The sequence below is a fragment of the Corvus moneduloides genome, chromosome 3 (assembly GCF_009650955.1).
Source record: "Corvus moneduloides isolate bCorMon1 chromosome 3, bCorMon1.pri, whole genome shotgun sequence".
NCBI classification, from domain to species: Eukaryota; Metazoa; Chordata; class Aves; order Passeriformes; family Corvidae; genus Corvus; species Corvus moneduloides.
In genome coordinates, this window is record NC_045478.1 from 118,352,111 (window position 1) to 118,370,593 (window position 18,483).

General features: G+C 47.0%; 1 protein-coding gene across 2 annotated transcripts; it reads left to right on the forward strand.

Annotated features, from left to right (window-relative positions):
- The first annotated feature begins 4,118 nt into the window (after positions 1-4,118).
- LRRN4 (leucine rich repeat neuronal 4) lies at positions 4,119-13,930 on the forward strand. 2 transcript variants are annotated; one of them, XM_032103727.1, is made up of 5 exons: positions 4,119-4,603; positions 6,093-6,802; positions 7,987-8,191; positions 9,287-9,424; positions 10,509-13,930. In XM_032103727.1, the coding sequence occupies exons 2-5, from the start codon at positions 6,124-6,126 to the stop codon at positions 11,980-11,982; spliced, it is 2,496 nt and encodes an 831-aa protein (XP_031959618.1). In that variant the 5' UTR covers positions 4,119-4,603; positions 6,093-6,123; the 3' UTR covers positions 11,983-13,930. The 2 variants fall into 2 exon arrangements, with proteins under 2 accessions (XP_031959618.1, XP_031959617.1); XM_032103726.1 differs by having other exon boundaries at positions 4,129-4,603; positions 6,109-6,802.
- The last annotated feature ends 4,553 nt before the right edge of the window (positions 13,931-18,483 follow it).

The window sequence follows — 18,483 nt, forward strand, 5'->3', positions numbered from 1 at the left end:
GAGCCACACACATCCACCGAAGTGAATGAAATTTGATACTACCCTGTAAAGCAAGGACAGAGTGAAGCTGGGAGAATTAATCAAACTACTGGACAAACCAAAACTGGTTTCACATATCTGAAGAAATACAATGGACTGGTGTTTTTATATCACTAAGGGATGCTGCAGAAATCACTGCATAAATTCATAAACAGCACTGGAAATGGGGAGCCCTGATTTTCATGCCATGTTCTCTGCTGTTTCCCAGCCCCTGTCAATGGGCTTCAGTGGAATTCCTCCCAGTCTGTGCAGTTTAAACCACAGCTTTACATTTTGCAAAAAAAAAAAAAAAAAAGAATACAGCCAGCTTCCCAGGCCTCTGTTCTTCCCTCTCCTCAGCACTTTTTACAGGGGCTGAGGGACCTCAGTTTTCCTTCAGAAGAGGACTTACTCGCTTGTCACCTGCTTGACACAAGCTAAGTATTTTCCTCATGTTGTGAGATCCACCCAAGTCCAAACACTGGCCATATTTAAAGCCTGCCTAAGAGCACCATGGGAGAGCTAAATGTCCATTTTATTGCCGGGGCCTCTTCTACAGGCAGCTGCCTTCCACATCAGTCTCCACATAGGCTTTGCAGTGAGGACCCTGACCATGCCTGCCTGGAAGCCCCTCATTTGGCAATGAGCAGTGACAGACTCCTGTAAATTGCTCCCTGGGAAGCACAGCCCATGCTTGCCACTCTTGGAGCGGAGCTTGTCCCAGAGTGCTGCATGGACGCCCTGTAGCTGCCACTTGCCTACGTGACCTGAGCACAGGAATGCAGAGACAGGGGAAATCTGAGCATGAGTGTGTGTGGCTCATTTCATAGCTAAACAGGCACATTCACTTGCAGTTCAAGCTGTCTGCACTCGGATTTCAGAGAAACTAGCAAATATTTCCATTTTCTTTCCTGCCCCTCCTTCAGTCTTACTCCATGTGTCACTGCCTTTCATGTAAATCCTTCACTGCTGCTTTGCAAGGAGGAGCTCTGCCAGCTCATCCTGGCTGGCTGTAAGCCCTATCCTTTGCCATTTTGGGTTTAAGAGAGTGATCCCCTGCTGATGCCCTCTGTCCATATTTCTTTAGGTCATTCAGCTGTCTCTTCTTGCCCCACTCACCTTGCAAGGCTTTTTCACAATAGGTAAGGAACACTTAGGAAAGGAAGCTTTTTATCCAGCTGGTTTCAGTGCTGCATGTGACTGTGGCTCCTCTTTCTACAAGCAGACCCTGGAGAGGCTGGAGTGGGAAGGTATGACCCAGGGCATTCCTGCACTTCCATAATTCCAGGCTGGTGGGCAGCACCTGAGAGGAGGCCTACCCCAGCCTGCTCTGCCTGACACCTGCACCAGCCACAGCTTCGAGTAACCTTTCATCCCACCCCATGTCACCGAGCACGTCCCAGCCAGGCTCCTGATGTTCCCTTAATGCACGTGCGGTACCACACCCTCCCTTATTTGTGCAATAACCTGATCACGCTTGGCACGTCACACCTATTTCTACACAGAGTTAAAGACCACGGGCTCAGTGGGCTGTAGAAACCACATCATTAATTGCACAGTGCCAGATGTGGGAGAGGCTTCCCAGAGTGAGTGAAAGCAGGACAAGGGCGTCTGCCCTGAAGTTTTGCAATACAGAGATGAAATCCTGGACAGGAATGTTACTTAGATGAAAACAAGCCTTCAGGAAACCTCAGCTCAGCTACAACCCTATTCTGTACGTGGTGCTTAATTAAACCCAAGCTAGGTCAGGGTAAAGCACTACCAAAGATGGCTCCTGCTGCTCTTACATCAAATTCTGGAGGGGATTTCACCACTGCCTTCAGCCTGCAGTAGGAGACACACACCCCGTAGTTTTCTAAAACCTCCGGCTAAAAAATCCTGTTCTTCCATTCTCCCCCTTTTCTCTATAGGAAAATGTCTTGCTTGTTCTTGCTCTGTGGACAGACCTGCGAAATAGTTCTTTTGTTGGCTTTAAAAGCCATTCTCCAGATTTTTTTCAGGATATTTTCATTCTTAACCATCACTTGGATCACAGCCAGTAAGAAACATTCACCTCTTAAACTTTACAGCCTGGTACCATCCTCACCTTCTCCTGTTCGCCCCAGCTCTGCTTATCTTGGTGTCACTAAGGAATGCAGGGCTCAGCCCGAGCATTCCTGCGGGCAGAGGGGCTTTGTGCAGCCCTGAATCACCCCCGGGGAGGGGGCGTCTGGTTCAGCTCTCTTTGCATCACCCGTGTGAAAAAAGGCTGACAGGAACGCCTGCCTTTGCTAACCGCTCCCTCAGGTTGTCACTGAAACTCTCAGAAAAGCGGAAAAAAGAATAAAAGGCGACATGAGAACAAACCAAAGTGGCTCACAAAAGGGAAATCTCTGCCTGCTGTTAGCAGGTATTTCAAAGAAACTTGTGAACAAGGGCTTCTGCCTGCCCTGGGAAACCTTCACGAGTACCTGGACAGCTGCCTGAGATGTAGCACCACAGCAGAAATCTTTCAGCTGATGAGAGTTTGCAGCTAAGCAAAGAGCTGGGAAGATATAATACCTGCCACAAAAACTGGGCATCCAAAAAAGCAGAAACAAAGATGGAAAATAAAAATAACAAAAGCTCGTTTTCCAACGGTGCTCTGCCTCTTGCAACAGGTTCTCTGTATCACTCAGAAATCAAGCGCCTCTGGGCAAATAAAACCTCCATCTCCCTTCCACCTTCACAAAAAGAGCAGCCGCTTTCCCAGTCTGACAGTCTGCTTGTCTCAGTCTCCAAAATGAAGTCAGTAAGGTTGAACTCATTAACATTAAGGCAGCTTTTGGCTCACCGGTTTTCCTGGAGTATTTTTGTAAGATATTAAAATCAGTAAGATACCAAAATAAGCAGTGAAAATTCACTGTCTGTAAATACTGAGCTAAGGGCAGCAAACACAGCACAAACAGTGCATAGCCCAGGGCAAAGCCAGGCCGCCTCCCTGCTCTTCGGCTTCCCAAAGAGGAGGTCTGCAGCCAGCAGCTCTGCGAAGCCAGAGGGAAAGCAGGGTTTCGGACTTTCCACCTCTTATACCAAATTCCTCAGATTTTTGTAACCTGCTCCACTTTGCCCTTTGAACCGCAGCGAGTGCAGAGCTCTGAAGGTACCTGCGGGTGCGCACGTGCCGGGCCCGGCTGCCCCGCTCTGCCCGCCCCACCAGGGTTAATGGTGGGATTAGCCCCTCATTTAGGAAACCATTTGTCTTGCCCTAGAGCCATTCCACAAGGGAACAACATGTGCACCTCGCCCAGCCTCCAAGGGAACCACAATGGCTACAGCGAGTCCTACTGGAAGCCCCTATCTCTGTTCTGGCCAACATTCATCTCTGTGGATGTTCTGATGTTTTTCAAGGCTCTCTCCCCACGCACATGATGACCCACACGGTCAAAAGATAAAGTCTGCGTGATGTATACTTGCAGACTCAAGGTTTTGGGCAAGCAAGACCTTTATCTGCACTTTAGCACCGAAGTTTACAGGTCGCTGCTGCCTTCATGTCAGGGGTCTGTTTTGTTGTCCCGATAAAGGAAAAGCACTGACTACTGTTCTCCTTGGAAATTTTAATAATTAGTTGTCTTACAGTAGCAACAGAACAACCACCCTTTCGCTTTTACTTTGGAACAATCTCCATCAACTCACCCCTTTCTGGGATCGTTTCCCTGACTTTATTCTCTGTTCTCAACCTAATTATTATTTGAATTGTGGGAATGCTGAAAAACCCAGCTCAGGGCAGATCCCTCAGTGGGAGATGGTTTATGTTGTCAGTTTTACTTATCCAGCAAAGGATGAGAGACGTAGCAGGACGGGAATTCTCCCAAGCCATGTGGTACACAGATGCAGAACAGAGGACACGACCCACGCACAGCAGGACCGGGAGAGGAGACCTCCCAAGGCTGTCACACAGGGACTGAGATGCTCCACGCCCTCTCCATCGGCAGAGAGAATTCCTCTCTGCGGGAGGAGCAGGTGAGGGTTTCATTTTTGACATATCCTAAGGGCCTCCTTAGGAAAGTAATTTGTCCTGCCTGAACTTTTCCAGGATTTACTCCTAAGAGCAAGACTCTTAGAAATTTAAACACTTGAAGCCCCTCACTGGCGCCTAAAGAGAGACCAAAGCTCATGTCAGCCGGCGCAGCCTCAGCTTTACATCGTCCTGACCTGCCAACAAAGGAACACAACAATTCCTTTCCCTCCCGCCGTCAGTGGAAGACGTGAGAGTTGGGACTATTGACACTGATCTTTTCCCTCTGCCCCCTCTGCTTAGACAAAGACAGACAGGAGCAGCCCTGCCTGAGTGTTGGGAAATAAGAGCCCTCCCACCCATCTCCTGCTAGGGCCAAGGGAGCAGGGAAAGCTGCCTGGAGCCGCCCCCTCTCAAAGCTGGATGCGGGGGAGCGAGCCTGGAACAAACGTCGCCTGAGCCTGTGGGCAGAGCCGGGAGCAGGGAAAGCTGGGAACAGAGAAGAGGCATTTCACGCTGTCGGCTGAGTCACCCCAAGTGTATAAAATCAAGGCCAGGCAGTCGGAGCCACTCCGAGCGGAGGCACGAGGCACCGGGACTTTTGGACAGGTACGTGCACGCGGATGCGGTTTAGAGGCAAGGATTAAGATTAAATCTGACACTGGAATACAACAGTCCAATTCCTCCCATCTTCTCCCTGCCAGTGTGCAGCAGAGCAGGGGATCCAGCGGCTCCGGTGACCGGGAAGCCCTGAGGCCGCTTGCCTCTTGCACGGTTCCATCTGACAAAAAAGGGCACAGACAACCAAAATACATTATTTTGGTGGTCCGGTATATACTGTTTTCCTGGTCCCTACTTCAAACCTGGGATGGCAGCAAAGGATAACAGTCTGGGCGAGACCTGGCATCATTCAGGGAACAGCAAGTAGAAATTACACTTTGGAATAAGTCTGAGATATTTCATAATACGTGGGGCTTTGGCCACCACCCTACACTGTAACATATTTTTGGACGAGGAATGATCATTTTGACGCCGAGAAGCACAAAAAGACACCTCAATAAGAAAAGCACTAGTTTGAGGCTGAGGTTAATTCCTTCCTCTGACACAGATTACCTGTGGAAACCTCGTGCAAGTTATTTAGGACTTTTTTTTTGACAAAGACCAGAGCAGGGGTGGGAGGAGGAGGGAGCACAGAGGGAGATGTAACACTAAATAACATGTTTCTTGGCACTCAGGCCTCTGGGGCCCTGATGAAGGAGCACACTCAGTTTCTGACCACTTTCACTGAAATGTGGTTTGGGAGCTGCATTTTCAGTGGATCCTTTCCCAGCAGCTGGGCCGTGCAGCCTGTCTGTGGCTCTCCTACAGCAGGGCCCAGCCCTGCCACTGCCTGCCAGACAGGCTGTGGGGCACTGCCAGCTGCTCAGGAGCCCCAAAGCGCCTCTGGGGTCCCCACTGTGACTGTCCTCAGAATGGGGCAGAACTGCCCTAGCAGAGCCCACACAAGTCCAGGAGTTTTGCTATTCCAACTTCTGTCTTCTAAGGGAAGGAAAATCCTCCCAACACAGGAAAGGCACTTTTACCTGCCCACTTCATCACAACTCAGCCCAGTTTGGGCTCCCGTGCTTTAAAGTTTGGCAACTCTCCTCTGTCCTTGGACCTATTCATTTGCTTTGCACAGACAACCTCACAGAAAACAATCCCTTTCCACAGGCGCACTTGACCCTGTTGTTTGGGCATCACCCCACTGGAAAACTCTTCTCACTGGGCTGGCCAAACTGCACACTAATGCAGCAGGATAACCTGCTGGTACTGTGAGTCCTGGTGTGGGATACAACTTGGTTCGTGCTTCCTGCATGAAAAACTGTAGGCACACTTAGACTAAGACTGCATGATACTTCTGTCCCCAAGGATTAATGTTTACTTAGGCTTAATTACAGAAGAGCTATTAATTATTCCTTATCACTGTCTGGATATAATAGGAAAGGGCTTATAAAATGTTTTACTTTTAAATAGTTTGTAGATGCCTGGAGGGATTTTAATTTAGCTTGAAATGTTGATGTTTTGTTTTCCCCTCCCTGCAACAAAAATGAAACAGATCTTGCAAATTGCAGGCACCTCGGAGAAGGATGTTGTCACCCTTGCTCATCCTCCCTCTGCTGGTGGGGACCACGGCATATGGCCCAGTGAGCAGAGCAGCATCCAGGGATGTCACCACCTTTTTCCAGCTGGCTCAGGAAGACCCTTGGGAGAATGTTAATCTCACCAGCATGACCTGTGAGCATCGGAAGAACAGGACCTGGATCACTCTGCAGCTGACCAACAGCAGCCTGACAGCTTTCCCCATCTGCCTTCCGGAGGCCCTGGAGACCTTGGATCTCAGCAACAACCTCTTGGAAGAGGTGAATGGCACAGAGATAGCAAACCTCCCACAGCTGCGTGTCCTCTCACTGAGGCACAACCACCTCTGGTCAGTGAGGTGGGGCTCTGAAGTCCTCAGCAGTCTCCTCATGCTGGACTTGAGCTTTAATAAACTGTCATCTGTGCCACCCTGCCACGGCTCTGCCCTGCCTAACCTGAAGTGGTTGTCCTTGGCTGGAAATCCACTGATTGAAATCCAGCCACTGGCTTTTTCCTGCTACCCTCAGCTGCAGGTCTTGAACCTCTCTGCAACGCTGCTCGGGCAGGATAACAGCAGAGGAATTAAAGAGTCTGCTTTTGCCATCAGCACAGATCCCAACGAGGCCATGAACAGGCCTGGAAACTCCATCAATGTGCTTGATCTGAGCGGGACCTTTCTTGAGAAAAGTGAGTTTCTGGGTCTCCCAGTGTAAACACGGGGCTTGGTCAGGCCAGGGGAGCAGAAGCCTTGCTGGGATGATGGCTCCCATCCTGGCTGAGCCTGGAGTGCAGGGGGAACACCTCACACTGAAAGCTGCAAACAGCTGGTCCAAGCATGCAAGGCACTCTCACGCAAACCAGCCTCCCAAAGGAAGGGCAGAGACCAAACACCATGAGACAGGACGATTTGTCCCAGTGTAGTCACCCACCTCAATTCTAATCCCACTGTCTGCTACTGACAGTCATCCCCCTGTCAGCCCTGGGATTAGTTTTGGGACATACAGGAGGAAATTAGTTTCTCTTTCCAGACAGGCTGTTGAAACCTTTCTTTGTCCCCACAGCTACACTCAGCTTTTAGCGCAGCACTGAGTAGCACAGAGAGAGGCTTTTTGTGCCATCCACAGCCGGCCAAATACTTCCGCAGAGGGGGGAGACAATCCCTGCCCTGAGCAATCCACAGGATGTTCCTTTCCTTTTGCCTGCCTCCCCTGCCTCAGTTTATAGCTGAGGTGCTGAGGCACACAGATGTGAGATGCCTTGCCCAGCTGCTCTCAGCCTGGGGCACAGCCAGGGCCTTCGGGGCTCCTCAAGCTAGAGGCTTCACTCCAACTCACATTTAATAGATGCACCACCAAATTTCCTCTGTGAATTTGCCTAATCCTCTTGTGATAGTGAGTTACCCTAATGAGCCATGGGATGGAAAGGCCCTTTTGTACAAGACCTATTCTTTCAGTTTCATGCCTCTTGGCTATTTTTCCTGTGCTAGGAGAAATAAGTGATTTGCCTTTCTTGCAACAGTCGGGACCGTGTAGACCACTTTTCTGAGCAGAGAAATCCTTGTTCATTTAATCTCACCCAACAAGAAAGCTATTCCATATCTCTTATCAGCTCTATTGTCCTTTTTCCCCAACTTTTCCTCTGCCCTATGACAGCCTGACCTGCAGGGAATGTTACAAAAATGCAGCTGCATTTTTCTAATACACGAGTGTTTATACACTGGTGTATTCATTTTTGTTCTATTCTTTTCCCAAAGACAGTAGCTGCAGAAGGTGACAGATACTTTATATCTATGAATTCAAATCCTTTTTCTAGGCAGAAATCCACAGGAATCCTCTGTTTAGGCAATAAGTGTAAATACTTCTCTCTTTCAGTTCAACCAGAGTGGGCCAGAGACTTGCCCAACCTCAGATCACTTCACTTGACAAAGATGCCACGTTTAAGAAGCCTCAATAGCAACTTCTTCAAGTCTCTGCCTGGTCTCCGAGAGCTGCACTGTAAGGACTCCCATTCCCTGGGTTTCGTACAGACGGAGATGTTTGACAGTGCTCCTCATCTGAGCCATCTCTCACTTGAGAAGTGAGTTGTTTTCTTTTTTGTCCTTCCTTACATAATGCTGTCTTTGCCTCACAGTGCTGTGGTGCCTGGGAGCTGACTTGAACAGTTTGTTATCAGATTTGGCAAGGAGGTGTGGACTTGCTGTCTCTGCCATGTAAAACCTGTGATCTGGCCTGATAGAGCTGATACAGCCCAAAGAGGCAGCATGGGACTCATAGCACAATTAATTGTTTGCTTGAGGTTGTATCCATTGTGCTTCCACTCCTCTGCCTTATCTCCCTGTCCAATGGATGAATTCATCCAGCGCTGTTCAGATCAGCACAGACCCACTGAATCCCACTTGTGATATAGAACAGGCTTCCAACACCTACAATGGCAATATCCCATCAGAGGAGAAGCAGGTCACTGAGGATTCCCTGCTCTGCAAAGCGTGAATGCTGACAATTTCCTAAAATCTGTATCTGAGAAGGAGACTAAAATCCTGTCCCTCCCACTTTTACTTTGAGAGTTTAATATAGTTCCTTGTTCAGCATTAGTAAAAGCAATGGTTTCCTCCTCCTTCTAGGGGTAGCACCTCTTGGTATGAAATACTGAGAGGGGCAAAAGTCTGAAAGTGATTTATCCAAATAAGAGCAGGTGAAGTGCACACAGAGCAGTCAGTATAAAGGAAAAGATCTGGAGAGCACTTTAAAACATTTTTATAATACCGACCCAGATTATAAGCATATCAGAAAACAAACACTAGAGCACTGGCTGTGCCTAGAAACCAGTTTCAGGAAAAGAAACCCACTTAAAGAAAAACCCTATGGATTCCATCCCCATTTGATTGCCCTACTGAATTTACACAGCACTTTCCAATGTGTGCAGGAATACCAGTTCAAAGTGCTAAAAATCATGCCCAAAGTAAAAGGAGTAGCAGTAAAGGTCCTAGACAAAAGAGAGCATCTTCTGAGCACGCAAAGCGCAGGATGGTGGGTTTCATAACTGGCTACTGCCAAGGGAACTGGGAATAGTGCTTTGTGCCTTACACACACTAAAGATAAGAGGTACTAAGCACACTCCAGTTGTTGGAGGGTAGCTCAGTGTTTTCTAATTACTGCATTTGTCATCCTGTAGCTGTAACCTGAGTTCCTTTAATCCTTGGAACATCAATTCATCGGATGGCATCACCATCAGCTTGTACGGGAATCCTCTGCTGTGCAACTGCCAGCTCTCCTGGCTGCTGTCCAAGCCCGAGAAAGTTGTTCTGCAAAAGTAAGTGAGCTCAAGGAGATAAAGTAATGCTCTTCAGACACAGCTTCAATGTGAAAATTGTTTGGGGATCAGACATTCACCGCCGTCTAAGTTATTCAAATTTCTTGTGTGTTCTTCCCTTCCACAAGAGGTAGAAATGCAAAATAATGTCCCTTTCAGGGACAAAGCATAAAGTGTTATTAGCTGCGGATTTAAGGTGAGAATATTTTCCTTCTGGTTTGGACCATATTTCACTATTAGCTGAAGATAGAAAATGAGCTGTCTTGATGTGCCAGCTCTGGGGGCAGAAACTGAAAAACTTTGGAAGACCTTTAACAAATCATTTCCTTGTAACCCTGCTATTCCCAAACCTTACATCACCACCAGCAGCCAACAAAACCCCTTGCAAGTAGCACCATTTCTCACCTATTGTTTTCATGCTCTCCCACAGTTTTACAGACTAATTACAGTAAGCTGTAGCTAAAAGAAATATTTGCATATAAATGGTCTCTCCTCCTTTTGAAAGGCCACCAAGAAGATTTGTCATCAAATCTCTCTGAGAGCAGGGAAGTAGATTGTTGAAATTAGATAGTTTGTCATCGGGATGGGTTTAGCAATTGCATTCTTTACCTACCAAAACTTCAGTGTCTGAGTAAGTAAAGAATTCGATTTTAGTCATTTGAAAGTCCCGACTCAGCCCACCTCCAGCTGCCTAAACCAGCTGGATTAAGAATCCTGGGAATCCTGTTACGTGTCTCTGCCTGTGTTCCCCTGTTACTGTGGCATTAAAGTCTGACTCTTTAAAACAAGTTGCCTTGAATCCCGATGCCCTTTGCTAAGGTTCACAGCCATTGTACCAAAGGGTGCTTCCCCTCAGGCAAAAGATATTCCTGCACCTTATAAAACCAAAACCAGCTAAATTCCACAGTCAGTGCTGTGGAAAGCTGCCTGGACTATTGCTAAAACAACCTAGCTTTGGTCTAGGTTTCACATCCTCACCAATATAAAGACGGTTTTGACAGCAGGTTGCCAGTTCCAATCCAAGCAGTCTACAGAAACTTGTAATGTTCTTGTGAATCTTGACTATTCTGGTTTCCCTCTGCAGGGCTTGGGAGACTTTTTGCACATCCCAGGAAGATTCGGGCAGACCTTCAACATCTTTTTCACTGCTGGAGCTCTATGATAGATGCCAGTCTGAGAGCAATGTTACACTGCCTGATTCAAACACGGCCTCTCCTGATCACGATGCTTTCAACTTCACCGGTGGTGATGCCACTGCTGTAGTAACAACAGACTCAGCGCTGCTGACCAAAGATTTGACTCACACCAGCTCCGTAATCCAGGGGGATGTATGGAGCACGGCAGCATCCAACCCAACGCTAACCAAAGACACTTACACCAGCTCTCTAACTAAGAGGGATGTATGGAGCACGGCAGCATCCAACCCAATGCTAACCAAAGACACTTACACCAGCTCCCTAATCCACAGAAATGTAATGAGCACGGCAGCATCCAACCCAACGGAGCCAATGCTAACAAAGGCCAACAGTTCCTCCCATGAGGAGGAGGCAGTTTCTGAATCCACAAGCAATCCCCCCTCCTTGGCATCCGTAACCTCCTTCCCAGTTTTTCTCAAAGAGCTCTTTGCTCAGTCCTCAGATCACAGCTCCACAAGTCAAACTGGAACAGAACAGCTACAGAGAGGGCTCAGAACAACCGACGCCACCTTTCCCCAGGAAGGGCCATTCAACCAGACCACCAGTGATTATTCCACTGGAGCGACAGCAGTCTCCCGCACCACCAACCATCACATTCACTCCTTTGCCACCCATGCCATGGAAGGTGCCCCCCGAACGAGTCCCCCACAGCTGAACTCCACAAGGAGCAGCGCCCGGTCAGAGCCCGCACCCACCACACCATCACCACATTACGTTGATGACTACGATTACGAAGAACAACCAAAGGAAACCCCGGTGCAGCTAGCACACATTGCCTGTGACTACAATCCTTGCAGGCACCTGCAGAAGCCGTGCAGTGAACTCCAGAGCGTATCCCAGTGCTCATGTCCTGGCACATCGAGCGAAGATGAGGTTCCAGACCCACCCAGGCTCAGAGAGGTGATTGAAATCACAGACAGCTCTGCACAGATACGCTGGTGTGCCCCGTATTCAGTTGTGCACACCTATGAGCTGATACTTCATGCCCAAGACAACGAGGACAGGCAGTTTGTCATGGACAACATTTACCCCACGGCCAGGCAGTACACTCTGTATAACCTGCTGCCATTCACCACTTACCACATCTGCGTGACTGCTTCCAACAAAGCAGGGTCGAGCCAGACAACAGGCCACGAAATTCCAGGTAATTCGTGCACCCGATTTAAAACAAAACCCAGCTACAAGTATGTTTTTGCTGCTCTGTCTGCAGCAAGTGGACTCTTTCTCATTACCACAATTATTTTGTCTGTATGTCTGTGTAAGGCATGTAAAAAACCTCAGAGTGAGCAGTATGGTACACACTTAGTCTCCTACAAGAACCCAGCATTTGATCATCCCTTAAAACTACAAGCCACTAATTAGCTCTGGGTTATTGCTCTACACATTCAAAGCTCACTGTCTCCATCACCTTGGTGTGTTTTTGTGAGACTCTGAAAATGTCCTTCAGCAAAACTATGAACCATCAGATTTCATGACCCTGATGTTTCTAAGGGAGAGAAAACAACCAAAAAAAAAAAAAGAGAAAAACTCACAATGAAGGTAGTCAACAAGAAAAAAAGTCTTTGGACTCCTGTTCCTGTGCTAAGCAGCAGCAAACCTGGACACTAACCTTGAAAAGTTGTTTTTATAATCACCTACAAATAGAGTAGCATAAATTTCACACAGTGAGAGGCTGCCTGGCCAGCTGTCTGCCTCCATTATCTCTCATGAACACAGTCAGATGAGAGCTGTAGTCCAAGGTGCATTAAGCTGAGCAAGACACACTGTTTTATTCACAAAGCAAAGCTGGGGGTTCAAGTTTTTTAAAGATATTATCCATAAAGAGAGTACAGCTGAAAGGAGTGAGTGGGCTCAGTGCACAAGGTGCTGTGTAGCTCCAGCTCCTTTAAGTAACTGCAGTGGATGCAGATGATCAACCTAGCTTCAGTTCAGGAAAAAGAAACATGAAATTTAATTGTAGTCACAGATTGTGCAGGATCTGTAGGGCAGGGGTAATTGTTTTGTTCTGAATTTTTATGATGTTGTTCACAACTGAGCCTCCCAAGTGCTTCCCCAACACCAGCTCACAGGCAGTTGGGAGTGTGCAGTACAGCAGCGACCCACAGAAGTGGGAAGGGGAGCATATTAACATTTGCTTCCCAATGGATTTTAAGCAGAGAGGATGATCCGTCCCAATCATCCATCCCATCTACAGATTTAGCAGCTGATGATTTACCTCATACAGCAGCAGAAAGCCAAGTAGTGAAACAGTTTAATGCGTGTGCTGCTGAGACTTGAAAAACCCAAATCCCCTGCACTAGCAGCAGGCAGTTCTGCAGACATCTTTCAAATGAACTCTTGGGTGCCAACTTCTGCACAATAATAGCAAGAGGTGCTGACAATCCCAGCTTTGAGCTTGCCATTAGAATTTGAAGAGATGTTTGTGTAAGGGCAGGCGGTTGTCCCGATCTGGTATTTCCCCATAGGTTTTAGTTCCAGGAGCTGCCTGTTCCTGCTGCTGTACTGACACAGTGCATAAAGCCCCCTGAACTCTGAGGGGAAGGTGCTGTACTGTGTAAAAGACTCTCTGTTCCATTCTTTTGGGGTTTTTAATGCTTTCAGTATTAACAAAAATAAAAGCTACACAGCTATGTTCTGGTTTTTTGTTAAAGACATGGCTCTTGGTGTTGTCTTTACCATCTACAATGTTAAGCCTGAGAAATGAATTCCTTTTGTTTTGGAATGAACTTTCAACGTGTAGTAAAGAAATGTTTTTATCATGATAAATTTGTGTTCTCTGATGTCCCAAGAGCTTTCATTTTGTACGTGGCAGAAGGAGGCAGATACAGATTCCTGCCATGTCTGTCCTGAGCTCCATGACTCAAACTCACAGTAGAAGTGAAATGCAAATGGAGAAGATAGGATGGTGTCACTTTTCACTTTGAAAATCTCTTTTATTTTTTATTTTCATATTCTGGTAGTTCAGACTTTTCTTCGTTTGGACCTAGGTTTTTATACTTATTTCTGGCCTGGTTTTTCCTGCATTTTCTGGAGGGTTTAGTGAATGGATACAGATGGCCGTCATTTGAAGCAAGCAAATGAGCCAAAGACTCGTTATCCCAAATTGGGGCAGAGATCATATATCTCCTTGTGTTTGTACAACATAGCTCTAGGAGACCTTGACTGGGGTGTTTGGTTTTAACAGAAACAAAGCAAAATAAGAGATTGTGAATAGCAATTTATATTGTCTTATATGTTATATTGAAGATTAGCTCTAGAGAAGGACAAAAAAAAGATACTGCAACTGAAAATAAAGATTGTTCCAACTTAACTATTAGTCCAAAGCAAGAGGATATCATTTAAAATGAGATATTGAGAGGACACATCCCACTACACTTTACCACACTGCAGCTCATAATCGCTGAACTAGAAGGTTCATCACAACTGGTTTCTCCAACCAGTTCTCACTCCAGCCTCTCCTGAATTTCACAGCCTCCAATTCTTAAAAGTGCCCTTTCTGGGAGCCACACAAATATACAAGTCCCACAACCCCCACTTGTTCCAGCTTAACGTAACCCTCAACAGCCCATTTTGATCTGAGCTGATGAACCATGCTGAAGCACAGATGCCCCCGCCAGGGACAGTGCCTCTCTCTTGCCTGTTAACACTCAGTCCTTCCACAAGTGGAATGCAAGAGATTGAGCAGCAGGATTAAAAACATGGGATTTGTATTTATCAACACCTATGAGAAGTATCAGTGCTTCAAATGCAGATTTTTTTTTTTTCCTACTACAACTTTATATTTTCACTGGAATTCATTTTAGTAATGACCAACTAAACTCTGTTTGCACTGGAGGGAGCTCTCAGAGCACTGCTCAGGACTGGGGCAGTGAGGGGAGCAAAGCAACCCGGGGGCTGCACAGAAACCTTCCCAAGAAAGCCATTTTAGGAAGCTGCCCAGCTTTGCTCCACCTGCTCGCTCCTTCCCCTCTTCCTGCTTGCACCCAACAGCAAATCCTGTTAGTACCTCCAACTTCAAAGACATCAACCTTTGGCAGTGTGACTGGAATACCCAAACATCTCTGAAACAATTTTTAAGAGCTATTAAAAGCCAACATATAGAAAATATATAACTAATACTCCACTTACTGTTTCACAGTTCCACTCATCCTGTTTCTCTGAGAGGAAGGTCACTTGGGGGAGGTGCAGAAAGCATTGAAATACAGTTTTTGAACAGCTTGTGTCTCCGGCTTTTCTTTCTCAGAAGATCCTTCTCCCCCAGATCCTTCTCCATTCACTTGTCAGTGTTTTTCCTCTTTCCAAAGAACCAAGTCCAAGCAAAGAGAGTCCACAGTAGGCAATGGTGCCTGTGGGTGCGTCCCCTGGTTGTCATAGCAGAAGTGCGCAATGCTCCATCTCTAACAGCACTTGAAAATCAGTCACTGAGTCTCAGCAGAGAAACTCTGGGAAATGGAACTGATCCCCTCCATACAGGGGAAAAAAAAGGCTCTGTAAGGGCCAGAATTCTTGCTGGCTGTGAGGAAACAGAGAGGGGCACCTTGCTTTTGGTGCAACAAATGCCATTTAGAGGAGCAGTCCCTGAGAGCCTTGTAAGCAGGTGGGTGGGAAAGCCTTGTAAGCAGGACAGGGTGCTTCAGCCTGATCCCTCTCAGCGCCAGAAGGGATCCCACTTTTCAGAGCTGTCCCAGGCTAGAGGTGTGACGGGCATTAAATGAGCCATCTGGGAGATGGTGCAGCCCAAGGCAGGGAGCTCACACCACATCCCACTCTCCATCAACCTCTTCATGGAAGGAAGCACAAGTTCAACCCCGAAGCTCCCTCCGCAAGCCCTGCCCTGGAACAGCCGTTCTCCTTCACAGGGATCTGTGGAACAACACGTTTATGTGGAGTTAGAAATGAGGATGCCTCTGAGGGCTCAGGATATTGCTTGCCAAGAAGCCTCTGATTTGCTCTTTACCTGTGAAACACAGAGAGATATTATCACAGGTGAGAACATGTTCCATGTTTGCAGAAACAGGTATTCATAAAAGAACATGTTTAAACTCCGGGTGCTTTTTATTTTTATCAGCTCTCCAAAGGATGCAGAGTTTGTTCTGAACAGGACAATCCGTTAATCCCAAACTCTCTAAAAAGTAATCAAGCAGCAGTACAAATTAACACTATTCGGGAATACACTCAGGAAGCAAGGTTAGCGCTCTGCTGGCATCTAGAGGGAGAGGGGGGAATCATCTCCCCAGGTATTCCCACCGGGCAATACTCATTCTTTCACCAAAGAGCTTCAGCCTGCACCATGCAGACCAAGGGTCCCTGACTTATGGTACCCGTGTGCTCCTGTGTGTCCTCACCTACTCCTGTGTGAAGGGAAAGAAGGCAGAAGTGCTGAGAATTAACAGCAGCAACAGCCCCAGTCCCACAAACTGTTACTCAGCAGCTGGTCTGTCCCTGCCTCTAATTCCTTTTGTAGCCTTCTGACCAGGAATTTCTCTGCCAACTTGCCACTGATAAGGAAAAATGTAAGTTTTTTTTGTAAGAGCAAGGAGGGAATTACTGCCTGGAAAACCAGTCTACGAGTGCAGTAAGATTTTTTTTTTTTTTTTTAACTATTGTAGATTTTAGACAGAAAGATCAGATTGCATTCATTGCACTTAGAGAAAAATAAATAGCAATGTTTACACTGGTGTCCTAGCAGAACAAAATCACTATCAATGGAGTGTTTTTCCTCCCTCCCAAACCACAGGGCAGCCCTGTATTTTGTGCTGCTACAGAACCCTCACCCTTCAGTGCCGGGCGACATTACCTACAAGTACACACAGTAGGGTAGTACTTGTATGGCACTGCAGGTATTCCCTGACACACTCCCACAGTGTGTGTCCTCATTTTTTCCTAGATCCTTTGCTGAAAAGACTGTGAGCAGCCTTTTGATCTATGAATGTCAAATTAGATTTTTAAAGGAACGTAAGTGAGAAATAACTCTCAGAAAATATTAACAAGAAATGGAAGGAGTAGGATGAAAGGGACGAAAACTTCACTATACATAGTCCAGAGCAGGAGAGAAACAAAGCAGCTCAGAAGAAATCAAGTAAAAGAATCCCAAGAAAATCCATAAAAACCAGAATCCCTCATACATTGTCTTCTCCAGGAGGTGGAAGCAGCGATGCACCCATCCCAGCCAGGCAGGGCTGGCACCTCCTGCAAGGCTCAGCCTCAGGCACCACAAGCCCAAACTTCTGGCATGAAACTCCAGATAGAAGAGGGGGGGGAAAAAATCACATACTCAGCACTAAGGAGAAATTTTCTTCTTTGAAAAACTAAAATCTATATGTTGTGCAAAAAACTTTGTGCTGGGAAGACTTGAGTACTGTGTTCATTAAATGTTCAGAAGCTACTCGCTCTTATCAGAGCATGGTTAAGGAATGGTACTTAACTTATCTAAGGCCACAGGGTGAAATGATGTCACCCTCTTTTTGGCAATCATTCCTTCTGCTGTCATCACTGCTGCCTTGAGGATTCCCAGTGAGTTATCTCCAAGGAAAAACAAAAATACCACCCCCCACTCCTCCTCCCCCAGACTAACCTCCATCTCAGGAACATTGGGCCAGCAACAAACATCCCCAGAGGACTGAGCTCTGTCCTCAGTGCACCTCTAACTAAAAATCTCTCTTCTTTGTGCAGCCGCCTATTCACCCAAAGCCAGAAAACACAGAGTTTCTACCACATTTAGTCAAAATAAGGTCCAAGTTCTATTTGAAGGACAGAGTACTAAGCATGCAAACCTCATTTTTTTCAAGAAACCAAGCTAAAAACCCCCATTACAACCCCAGGATCTTCCATGGGGGTGTTTATTGTAAGATCTGTTTTTGTCTCCCTGCTCCTTGTAGAGGCTGGAAAAGATCAGAACAGCCAGAAATTATGATAAAAGGGTAAGGAAAACAATATAAAGTGCAGGCAGCTCTGAGTCTAAACTCAGCTCTTAAGGCATATCCAGAAGGCTTCAGGGAGTGATGACTTTAAACGCGACCTAGTGACCCATTTGGTCCTTTGGGTGCCCTGGCTGAAAGCTCAGCCTTCACCCTGGCATGACAAGTCCTAAGCCACAGCGCCTGCTCCGGGTCAGTCCCCATCCAATGCCACCTTCACACCCACAAGGACCTCAGATGAAATCCAACCATAGCCAGGGAGTTCATACTGGACACAAATGAGGCAGATGAGGGTGACAGGGGATAACAAAACCCCTTAAATTAGCCAGACAACTAATCATAAATGCAGTGCATACCTGAGGGCTGGTGAAACCCTTCCTCTGCCTGAAGTCCAGTCCCAGGGAAGGAACCCTGCCAGACCAAAATTGTTAGTAAGGAACCCACTGACCACAGGAGCTCTAAACTTAGCTCAGCACCTTGCTACACACCAACTCAAAACCCAGGCTCCACCCAGCAATGGAATAAACTCTGACCCCAGATGATTCATAGCACTGGAGGAGTTGCTCTTACCAAGCACAGAGCCATGTGTAACCAGCTCTAACCTTCCTTTCCTTCAAAATTCTGGAAAATCCTGGCTCCTAACCCTAGGGCAACAGTGAGCAGCACGTAGTAGCTGCTGGTAACAGCACACAATCTGTCTGTGTTTTCCTGTCAGGTCCTTTGTGGCATCCTGTGGCAAAACCAAAGCCCAGCTCAGCACCAGAGAAATGCCACCACCCAAATTTACACAATATCCTTGGATGGAGCTATGCCACTGATTATACACACCTAGGAGAAACCAGGATCCTCCTGGGATACCACAACAAACTGGGAATGATCCCTAAGCTGAGGTAACAAGGTGACCAACCACAACCTAAGCATCCCTCATCAGCTCCTTTAAAAGCTT